The 12,360-nt window shown below is 36.7% G+C and overlaps 1 protein-coding gene across 10 annotated transcripts in view; it reads right to left on the minus strand.

Annotated features, from left to right (window-relative positions):
• The window catches only part of PCLO (piccolo presynaptic cytomatrix protein), a 392,417-nt gene that overhangs the window by 61,267 nt on the left and 318,790 nt on the right, over positions 1-12,360 (minus strand). For 7 of the 10 annotated variants that reach the window (XM_042791970.1, XM_042791966.1, XM_042791964.1 and 4 more), the window contains 4 exons: positions 6,511-6,582; positions 3,910-4,090; positions 2,419-2,613; positions 999-1,181 (listed from right to left, as the gene is read on the minus strand). In XM_042791970.1, coding sequence (XP_042647904.1) covers positions 999-1,181; positions 2,419-2,613; positions 3,910-4,090; positions 6,511-6,582 — 631 coding nt within the window. The remainder of the gene's footprint in view (positions 1-998; positions 1,182-2,418; positions 2,614-3,909; positions 4,091-6,510; positions 6,583-12,360) is intronic. The other 3 variants (XM_042791969.1, XM_042791962.1, XM_042791967.1) reach the window with 3 other exon arrangements.

The raw sequence follows: 12,360 nt of genomic DNA on the forward strand, positions 1-12,360 counted from the left end.
CATAACAAAAGACTTGCTATCTCTAAATACAATGTTTAAAATTATTTTTTTAAATTTGTCCTTGTTAATTAGCTCTTTTAACATCACACTAATTCTCTTAATGACTCATTGCCTTTAGGGTATATTGTTTGAAGTATCATTCTGTCTTTCCTACAACATTCTCAGCCAGATTGCATTGTCCACCATGTGCAACTGTGTACAAAGAAAAAGCCTTCAATGAATCATGAGATCTTGGGAAGGATTTACAGCAGAAGAGAATATCCGGGCGTCCAGCCTGTAAATTTGTTGGGATAATCCCTCTGATTCCATGGAAATAAACAAAATGCTCCAGAAGTCATAAGAACAGCACCAATTTAAATCAGTTGAGATTCTGGCTCTTTATTTGTGATGAGGGAAGAAACTGATGATATGTGGCATTTAGGTTTGATGTACAGGTGCCTACAGGTAGAAAATATTTTTTTAAGAGGCAGATAGGAACGTTATCAAGAGATTGAGCTATATATGGATCAAAACTCCTTTCCCTTCCACTGGTGGTTTGGAAAAATATCTATGCTAATGACTTTTGCCATAACAGCTGTGTTGGGAGACAAAAAATAAGTTCTTCATGTCCCAATTAGAATTCCAGAAACAAAAATTTGCAATTAGGTTTTTGTCACAGTACAAAAAAAGTTCAATCATGCTTAAGCAGACTGGCTTGGATGAATGCATTTTATTAGGCAACAGCATGAGCAAAGCTATTCCATTTTTCAACAGAAGTCTAAGTCCTCCAGTGGAATGGAAGTGCACACATTTGTTGTTTTGTAATGTTTCTTAGCATATTTTCAATTATGGATTTATGTGCTGATGTGGAAAAATCAGGCAGCGTTCTTGATTCATGTTAACATTTACAGCACTTAATGGAGGGGTAAAATAAATAATTCAATATCGTAATGAATTAGCAGACATGGTAAGAAGGATTTGGGATGTGGTTGGTTTCTTAACCATGTCTTTCTGCTCACCTCCTTCAGGCTTGACTGGTCCATCAGACATCACTTTCCTGAGGGCTAGTTGGCTTTGGTCTTTGTTGTCATTGGCTGGTGGAGGCAGATTGTCAGACTGAGTTCTTTGAATAGGGAGGACTCCTGCTATGCTGTGTCTGTGCTGCTTCCTGGCATGATTAGACTGACCGCTTTTATGTGCTGCTGTGGCAGTGTGGGTGAAATGGAAACCCAGAGTATGTATCCTCAGATGGAACCAGCTTAAATGTTATTCATGCAAACAGAAGTGTTTTTTTTCTGTATTTAAGTAAGTAGTGTTTTCAAACACCAAAGAGACACCACATGCACAGCATTAAAGAGTATTAAAACTGGCTGTTTCTTTATTAATGATGCTAAAGACAAGGGAAATAATTTTCCCCCAGTTTTGGCATTATACCATGGTAAGTTTATGGCATATCAACAAATTCTGAAGACGAACACAATGATTCCACAGTTGGAGATTTTTAATTTGTCATCAGCTAAACCCTCAACTAGCAATCAGATAATGGTCTGAAGTATACTCTGGAGAGCAATCTTTTTGAATGGAAAAGTTTTAATTTACTCATCTATTTAAAGTTGTCAGATGAAATCTATCTTGACCCTTAATCAATCCACGGCACAAAAATGACAAGAAAAATTGAACTATGACACCTGATTTAGCTTTCAACTCCCTTTGACTTTACTAACTTGATAACACTGTTCAAATCTTGTGTTGTTAATGGCTTTGTATGTTTAATGATTTGTATTTGATGTGTTTAGTGGTTTTGTCTATTGCTGTTCTGCTCATCAGCTGATTTTATCTGCGATATTAAGAAAGTTGTCTTATATTTCCTTTCAAAAAAAATCAGATATTTACAGTCATGTTTCAAAAATAGAAATCTCAGCCATGTAGTTAAAAAACTTTTTTCTTGAAATCTTCTTTTGTGTATATAGTACTGTCCTTCCTGACTACTACTTATAGATATATCTTGTTAAAGTGCTCTCAAGTACTTGTCATGTGCAACTTGAAGACCTGGCAGCTGCATCTCTGCAGGTTTTGATTATTTCATTTGTAGTTACTTAGTGACATCAAAACACCACCACACAATGGAATTTTCTGTGAGTCATGCACAGCCATGGAACATCATGGACCATGAATGAAGGGACTGATGGAGAAACAGCCAGTTTCACTGCAGTCTATATAAATTAAAATAAATAAATAAATAAATACAAGACTTCTAAATACAAGAGTATATTGTAATTATATGTATTCACACACAGGCACACAAAGAAAGACATTGAACAGAGTGAGCACAGTGTGCCAAGAACAGAAAAAAATAGCCAAAAAGAGAAGGACAGCAGGGAAAAAGGCAACAGATGAACATTAAGCTGCCATGCTGAGGAATTTATTTGCGTCTTTTACTTGGTTGAAGGCGAAGCTGTTGGACAGCTGCTTCAGCAGCGGCGATGGCTGCCCCAGCGTCTTCAAGGTGAGTTTGAGTGACGCTGGTTTTGCTTTGGCTGCGAGATGGACCATGAGAGCGTAGATGTCCTTCAGAGGAAGATTTGGAGCTCCCTGGACTGCTGTGGGATTTCTCAATGGTGGGCACTTGCATGTCTACCAAGAAAATGAAGAAGCACAGCTGTTGCATTTATTAAAAACAAACAATTTAATTTTCTTTCTCTTGACTGGTCTTTCTAGCTGCATTGCAGAACAAGGAATTGTCCTGGGTTTGAGTGAGTGGTGGGGTTTTTTGGTAGCAGGGGAGGGGGCTATAGGGGTTGCCCCCTGTGAGGAATAAAGATTAAGCAGTGCAAAGTCATTCAAAGATTTAGGATAGATCATGATTAGGAAAGTCTTATGATGCACCATTTTCTACTTCCCCACTGTTCCCTGGCCCAGGGAATAATTAATTTACTATTGGGTTTCTATCACCTGTGAATTATGCCTCCTGTGCTGGTTCACACTGGTGGAATGACGGGGTAGACTAAAAACTAATTTGTTTTCCACTTTCTACTTCTCTAGTATGTAAAGACTAACTATTATCACTTATAGCAGTACTAAATACTTAGCTAATGCAAGCAGTTTTATTCTGATGAATGCCCTGGTCAAAATCATAGCCTAACTAACCACAGCTTCTATACTAACTTCTAAGTTAGATATAAATCTTATATAGACACCAATCTCTAGTAAAACATTACACAGAGAAATAGAGAGGAGATGGAATAGATTCTTATCACTCTGAGGCTCTCATCTGGATGCTATTTGGGATGGATTTTGCTTTGATGTGATATATACTGTGTTTTAAGTAAGCAACTGGCCACTGAGTACTTAGTGTAAAAAAAAAAAAAAAAAAGTAGAGATAAATTTCTTGGAGAAGGAGACACTGAGATCAATTCTGCTTTTTGTACTAGTGGAATTCTACTATATCAGCTCCACTGATTTCCAATACAATGGAGATATGCTACAGCCCATTATCATTGACTGGAAATGCATATGCATCATTATGGCATAATTACTATTCTATAAATTATTAATGTGACATTTCAAGAAGATAAAATGACATAGAGTACTTAAGGAACATGAAAAATAGAACGCTAAATATGTATTGAATTTGGCCAAGGCTACCAGAAAAATGAAAAGGGCACAGAATCTTTAGTAGATGTGTAAAACACATAGCTCTTTTAAGCTGCTGTTTTAAGGACACGGTTACTCAGTAAGCTGCCTGGCACCGATGAAGTGAAATTAAGCCTTAGATCCAATGAATTCATCACAGAGATAAATATGTTTTAATAAAAATATATACAAACTTCATAGCAGTAACTTTATTTTTCTGTTAGAACTTACACATAGCAAAGGTTTTCCCATCATCTGGGAAAACATTTCATATCAGGTGCACCCAGTCATTCCTACCCTTGGAGGGGTCCGGGAAGATTCCATGACTTCTGCTCTTGATGACAGATGGTTTTGGAGATTGCTGGCTGCTCTGTCCAGAATGAGATTTCCCGTGATCAATGTTTTCACTCTGTTCTTTCAGAAGGTACCACCGAGGAGTGTTGTCAAGCTGAGAGACACTGGATAACTCAATCAATACCTACAAATAAATAAAAGTACAGTATATGGCCTCTATCTGATCCGTTAATGATTGTGTACAGCATAAGAGTCTACAGTTGTGTTACCAGAAGTTGCAATCAAATGTAAGAAGGGTATAAAGCTGTATGCTGATTCAGGACCCTCTGCCCACACTCTGACGTCACCTGATATAAGCCAGCTGTGATCTCAAACTCACACTTGTAAGCATATTCTTGTGTCTGAACTAATATGTCTTCTCAACAGGACCTCAATAAGGACTATGAGCTCAGACATAGCTCCATACCAAGATTTCTAGATAGTTTAAAGGGTAGCTTGTGAGCAAGAGCTTGAAAGCTAGACTAAAAAGACATCTAGTCATTCTACCTCTGTATAGACATATTCTATTAGAAGAACCTTTGCACTTCACTAAATAACAGAATTCAATAGGCCATTTAGGCCTCAAAACTTCACTGGAAAAAAAGAAAAGGGAGATGCAATGGCAATGTGAAAATGAAAAGAGAAATTTGGCCAAGAAAACCTCCATTGTAGCTAAAATCTGCTCTAGGCCACCTGGATAGCTAACAGGAGTTTTGAGAAATTTCTTTTGAAAAAAAGAAGTAAAAAATAAAAAAGGGGCATTGGGACCAATAAAGACTCTTCCTCCCTTAATGTAAATGTAAAGTACTGAAGAGTCATCATAGAGTCTTGAATGAAGGAAGGGACAAAAATAGCTTTGCATTTGACTCCAAGGTGAGAATGTTAAAAATAATGTCAGGTAGGGAAGTTCTAAAACTAGTAGACACATAAAGTGTGCAATGTTTTGGGGAACAATGTTTTTGTTAGTTTATTACAAAACCCTGAATAAAAGAACTTCTTCAGATTTAGGGATGGGGAAGTCTCTTCACAACTGATTGTTTCTAGGAGGTTAAAAGCCTTTTTCCTCTTCTTTTTTTCTTTCAGCTTCATAGGTTGTATATGACCTGTCTTGGTATTTCTGGTTAAGTCTATACTTAATCTGAACAAATTAACTATCTAGCATGCTCCCTGTTGTGGTTTTTGGTCATAGCTTTGGGAATGACTCGGAAGATGGCATGGTTGGGGATTGTTCTCAATAGGCAGTATAGGCTGGGGTCTCTGCTTTGTGGGAGAAGAGGGTTCACATTCCATGGATGTGCCACTTGCCTTCTGGGGCATGGAGATCATGCTGGCCCTATTCAAGCAAGTCCTTAGGGCACAATTTGGATATCTCATATCTGATGTTATGGTGCAGGATTCCTTTAGACATTCTGGTTCTGAAATACACTGGATAGTCCATGAAGAACTGTTTTCATATTTACATCTGAATGATTTAATAAATAAAATAGTTCTAGATGTTGAAGATATCTGAAGGCAAAAGTTTAAATCTTCCTGTAGAAGCAGCTGCTGGAGCATCCATTTTCTAAATGTTATAAATAACAATGATGTAAATATTCAGTAAAGCCCTGCATTTGGACAAACATGCTGTACACAACAAGAATACTGATGCAGTATGCAGGAAATAAGTAATCATGTAGCTGCTTCCTATACATTTATTTTAGTAATTGTTCAAATAGTGACACTGATTGCTCAGTTTTGTAGTTACACAAAAGGGAACTGAAGCTGAACTGAGTGCCTTTTTTGCTAAATTCAAATGCAGAATGAGCAGAGCTACTCTGAGTTACTCTGTATAGGAATAACTGATTTTCCTGGGTGTCTGTTTCTAATAATAATCCTCTTTTGTAATAACATTTTTAATTACTTTTTTGACATCATAGTTATTGTTGGTAATTTTGTATGATACATGAATGTGTTTGTTTATTTGTTTTTATAAAAGAAAGCATACTTCCCATGATCACTCATGTCATTTATTATCCATTACAAGGTTTTGCTGTCAGTCATACTTTGGTAATGATATTACTATTTTGTAGTGTTAAAAGTAGGACTTTGATCTGAAAGACCAAATTACTCACATTTGCAGATACTTGTGCATGTGCTAAATTATGGTTTGATGGCAGAATTTAATCCTTTAATCATTTACAAAGACTGATACCTCTTCAGCATTCCTATGTTATGTTAAAAGCAAGGCAGACAGTTCATCAGTTATAACAAGAATTCCCCATTCAGTCACTGTGAAGGCTGTTACCATCTCAGGCTCAGAAAAATTCTTACTTTTCAGTGAAGTAACATTGTGTCGAGTTCTATGTGAACTTGCCCACAGTTTATGGAGATAAAGGGAAGGCATCTCTCATGTGTGAATGAAAGAAATCATGACCATTTGTTATGAAATCAGCAGTAAAACTGCGATGTAAAAAAAGTTTTAACACATGTCCCATACTTTGGAAGAGAACAGTATCCAAATACCAGCATGCAGTTATTCAGCTTTCTAAGTAAGCTGGGATAGAGAGGAGGAAATAAGATACTCACTTCACCAAGGAAGTCATTTGAGGAGAATCTATCATAATCCCAGACAGTCACTTCCAGTGTTTTCTTTTTCAGCTGCAATTTAAGTCAAAGGATAATTAACCCCATGACCATCATAAACTTCAGATCAAGTCTTTATGGCAGTTTCTAGTCATTATCTCCTCCTTGTACCCTTTTTCATAGTGACGGCTAGGCAGCTTTTGTCTTCCCATCAACCTTGATCTCAGAAAAATAATTTTGTGCTATTATTTGTTATCAGGACAAATGGGCTTGTGCTTGGCCCTATCTTAGGAATTTCCACAAGTTGTTTTTGACAGAGTATGTGTCCACTACAAGAGCCAAATTGATTTTTAAAGCACCATTTTTCTATTTGTCCAGCTTTTCTCATCATTAGATCTGAGTTGTCTGAACTCAGATATTTGCCTAAAGTGCATCTGAGTTTGAATTTCAAACGTATTATTTAAAACACCTTATTTACGTAATCTCGTCTGAGAAGACCAGGCTTTAATACCCCCCAGAATTCAGTGTAGTCAATGGGACTCTGCAAGTGATCCAGACATGCAGGACAAGTTGTACTTTTAGGTATTAATGCCAGCCATCAAAACCCATTATCTACAGACCTTGTTAGGCACGATAGCTGTGTCAAGCACTCTTCTTACAGACTACAGTAAGAAACAAGTAAGTCTTTTTATATGACAAGATAACACAAGACAGAGAAGCTGTTGACCCAAGCAGTTGACTATATTGGAAAGACTGGCCTCAGTGTTATTCCAGGAGTCTGTGGGGACAGATGGGGAGAGGATTGATTACTGGTGTTGTATGCAGGGCAAAAGGCTAGAAGGTGGCTGGGGAGGCAGTAATAAATTCATGCTGCTTGAAAGAGAGAAGGACAAAATCCTGGGGGTATGGGATGCCTGTGAAGTCAGGCTAAGTTGTAAGTGAAGAATTTTTTGGACACTTCCACGCATTACTAAGGAAAACAGGATTCTTTTCACATACTCGAATAAGAGAGGTCAGAACCAGAAATCTTATGTGATAACTGAGGTCACCATCCTAACAGAAGCAACGTGTCACTCACTGCTCTGACTATTACTTGGCTGCTTGGCACAAAGAGACAATTATGGATAGAGTTATTGTTAGAAATTATAAACTATGCCACTTACTATACATATTACATATACTTTAAAGAAAAGCACTGTTTGCTGTTCACCTCCACTGCTCCTTGGTTTAATGCAACACAGATTCATACAGTTCTTAATAAATTTAAATTGCCTTTAAATTATAATTTCATCTCATTATGTATTTGGAAGATCTTCTGCTCCCAGCTAACTTCAGAAAAATAAGCAACTATGCAAATCCAGCATCTTTGAAAAACATGTTTAAATCAGAGTATCATGGAAAACCCCCACAAATGGGAACTGTACTATTTTTAGCATCAACAATGTACTCTTTAAGCAGGCAACATGACTTGAAAGCTAAGATTTAAAAAGAATATATATATTTGAGAGCAATTCTTTAATCTTTCTCTGTTTTATTCCTACATAATTAGGCAACATTATTCTTAAACATTCCTTTTAAAAATATTCTGCAAAAATTAATGAAAAAGTTGAACAAAAATATTCTCTTTGGAACATCCCCTACCAAATATTTGTAAATTATTTACTTGTAAAATATTTCCTTGACTGAATAAAATTCCTTTTCTTTGATGTTGCAAGACAGTATTGAAATTGTAACCTGAAAAATAACCTAAAAAAATGCCACTGGTCCATGCTACTTTCTGGATGATATAATTTCCTTCTAGAAGCTATACTAAGTATTTATACCCTTTAAAAAAGAGGAATAGCATAAATACTTTTCAGAAATTTATTGTCTTAATTGTTGCTATCTTGGGAGGACATGCTGTCTTCTTATTTGAAGTGATAACTGTGCAGGGACAAAGAGAATAATGTATAGACCCAGGAAAGAAAAAAAGAAAAAAAAACCAAAAACAAAAAAACCCCACCAACAACAAACAAACCACAAAGGATTTTTGGTACAAAAGGGAAAATAGAGAAGATTTTCAGGTAACTGCAACCCTACTTTGCTAGCTTATTTGCATTAGTAGGATAATAAAACTGCCGAAAACTTGCAGTACTCTACATTTCTTTGAGAGATCTATTTTAAGCTTCTTAGTTTAATAAAACATTTATAAAATATTATGACAATGAAAAAAACATCAAAAAAGCTTTATTAGGCAGAGTGCATGAAATGATTTTCAAAGACGGGAAAAATTTGCTTTTCTGAACATATCTTTATGTATCACTGTCGAAGGCAAAACCACTGAATGGCTAGTGATTTTACTAGCAGCTATTATACCATCACAGCAATGTAGAGTTCTGCCTTACATCATCCAGTTCTATGTCATGAAGCCAGAAGTTCAGATCCCCATCAGGAATTTAACTGACAGCAATACTGAAATGGGCTGCAGAAACCTACTGTCCATCTGACTGTGGGTTTATGCAAGTGGGCAATGTACTAACAGGAAAATGAGAAAATGTCCCTAAAAAAAGGAAAGGTGTTTACACCTGTTGTGAATCTCAACAGAGTTCCAAGAATATTATGAAAAAAGTGTTACTAAGCTGCAACTAATTTCAGGCTTTGCTTTGTGGAAGAAATAAAAATAAAAAAATAAATTAAAATTAAAAAATAAACCCCCATGCTTTTTAGTAAAGCATGTTACTGTATGTGAACTCCAGTTAGCTTTAGGCTGCTGTCGACAACCATCATTTAAAGAAAATGAAAGAATATGTAGAAACAGCCAATGTGAATAATATTTTCTCTTACGGAAAACATAGCCAACACCACACATGTAAAGGTGTCTGTTTCTTGTTTTATATGTCTGGAGATCACTGGGTGGTGTTGTGGATAATGTGGGTCTGTGTAACTAAATATGCATTACTTGAAATATTTAATAAATATTCCTTCAAAATCTCATACAAGGTTTTGTATGAGGAAATAATTTTAATGCACTTTGTTTTTCACCTATGCTGAAACTAAATTCCTATAATTACTTCAGAAATAATATAAAAGACTGCAGTCTCAGTATATTTGAGTAGAAATGAAGGTGGTGTATTAGAGCATGCATGATACTTATTTGTGTTTACATTCATATATAACATTTTATTATACTCTATATTGTTGTATTCGGTACATGGGAGGACAAAAAGAATTTTGGAGGTCACTTAGAAATCTACTTTATCTTGTACCAGATATTAAGTAAGATTTAAGTACCAGCACCTTACTTATCAATAAGAAAGCTTTTCTTACTTTTGGAAGCATGACATAGGCTCCTACATCACGCAAGGATTTTGAAAATAATTCTCTTCCTAAATATATTACCTTCAATTTAAAGACATGAGCTGTAGAAAAAGTTATTTGCTTTAATGAATTATAGCCATCATTTAAGGAAATACTTTTATTTGCCTTCTGACATGTAAGAAATTGAGGTAAAAAAAGCCACACCTAATATTGTGGTCATACATTGTACCAATGGACTGACCAGTAACAGGACTTCTATCTTTTATCATCTTCTCCTTAAATCATTCTGATGTTTTCTTTCATGCTCTGAGTAGGTATTTGACTTGAGTTAGCAATTATTATACAATATTTGCAATGTATTTACTCAGTCTCTCTCAAATTGTAATTATCTCCACTTTATTACTTAAGAAAAAACCTTAAATTACTAAATATTCACAGTTTAATTTATTTTTTCTCCAATTGCCAAAGTAGAATTTGCTATGTGATAAAGCTAATCATTCCAACCTTGAAAGAGTCTGTTTCATTTCAAAAAGTGATCTATTTCCCATAATTATTTTCACTTTAATTTCAGATAGGCTATGAAAGAGAAAAGGAAAATGAAAAATTGTACAACCAGCTAAAGTCTAGACAGTGACATTAAAAGGACTGTATTAGGAAATGTTTAATAACACTTATTTGGTGTCGGCCAGGAAGCCATGTTTTGATGAAGGGAAAGGAAATGCTTCTTTGAAGAAGTAATATGTATAAAGATTCATGAATTTATGTTAGGGTGTGACTGAAAACTCTGTATAACTTAGTGTATGATGCAGTTTTGCTTGTCTGGTGATCAGAACACTCATTTTCAATCTCAAAATTATGGTCTTCTACTTCTCTTTATATTCCTATCTATTTTGAAATATCTATTCATGAGGGTTATGAGTGAAAACTATATACTACTGCATGTTGATAGTTCTTCAAACTGCAGAGGGGAATTATTACCATCAGCATGGAAATATCTGGTGATTTAAAAATGTGCTTCGCTGTATTTCTCTAAGTCAGGACACTGAATAACTGTATTCCTCTAGGTCAGGACACTGAATTTTATAGGAGAAGAATCACTCACACTAATATCTTAGTACTAGGCACAAGCCATGGAAAATTGTGGAATGGATTACTATTCCCTGCACACTCTTTTATGTGACAAGAGGACAAAATATACAACACGTGGTGCTCACACAAAGCTTATGCACTTACAAGAATTGCATAACAGTCTCAGAGGAAGGGAAAAGGAGGAGATTTGCAAATAGAAAGCAAAAGTTCAAAGAAATCAACATGTGATCTAAAGGTAAATTTCAACAAACAATGGTCAAAAAAAATGACATCATAGTTATTAGGATATTTTCTGTGCTAAAAATCTCTGTCCAAGAAATCACAGATTAAGATCACTAAGCAATTTAAAATGACAAAACAGCCATTGAACGTCCAACATCCTAGCACTCTTAATTACAGGTCTGTGAATTGTCAGAGCAGAACCCGAAAGAAAATTAAGTAAACTGAAGAGCCTTTTTTAAATGGAAAGCTCAGTTTGGAAACATTGCTGACTTACCAAAACTTTTCACAAAACCCAGAAGACCTAGTTTATATTGCAGCTAGACAAATATGGCAGTTTTTTTTTTTTTCTGACACTTTCACTGTTAATGAGCTACCATTGTTGGACCAGTGCTGTTTAGCATCTTTGAAGGAGACATGTACAGTGGGATAGAGTGCACCCTCAACAAGATTGACGATGGCACCAAGGTGTGTGGTGTGACTGACACACTGGAGGGAAGAGATGCCATCCAGAGGGACCTGGATAGGCTTGAGAGGTGGGCTGGTGCAAGCAAGGCCAAGTGCAAGGTCCTGCACATGGTTTGGGGAAATCTCATGCACAAATATAGGCTGGGCAATGAGTGGATGGAAAGCAGCCCTGCGGAGAAGGAGTTGAGGGTACGGGTGGGTGGAAAACTGAATGTGAGCCAGCAATGTGTGTTCACAGCCCAGAAAGCCAATCGTATTCTGGGCTGCATCAAGAGAAGTGTGGCCAGCAGGTCGAGGGAGGGGATTTTCTTCATCTACTCTGCTCTTGTGAGACCCACCTGGAGTACTGAATTCAGCTCTGGGTCCCCCAGTCTAAGAAAGACATGGACCTGTTGGAGTGGGTCTGGAGGAGGGCCACAAAGATGACCATGGGGATGGAGCACCTCCACCGAAAGGACAGGTTGAAAGGGTTGGGGTTGTTCAGCCTAGACAGGGGAAGCATCCAGGGAGACCTCATAGCAGCCTTCCAGTAATTAAAGGGGGCCTACACGAAAGATGGGGACGGACTCTTTATCAGGGAGTGTAGGGATAGGACGAGGGGTAATGGTTTTAAACTGAAAGTGTAATTTAGATTAGATATAAGGAAGAAATTCTCTACTCTGAGGGTGATGAGACTCTGGCACAGATTGCCCAGAGAAGCTGTGGCTGCCCCCTCCCTCGAAGGGTTCAAGGCCAGGTTGGACGGGGCTCTGAGCGACCTGGTCTAGTGGAAGGTGTCCC

Source organism: Tyto alba, unplaced genomic scaffold, assembly GCF_018691265.1.
Source record: "Tyto alba isolate M040663 unplaced genomic scaffold, T.alba_DEE_v4.0 Super-Scaffold_2, whole genome shotgun sequence".
Classification (NCBI taxonomy): domain Eukaryota; kingdom Metazoa; phylum Chordata; class Aves; order Strigiformes; family Tytonidae; genus Tyto; species Tyto alba.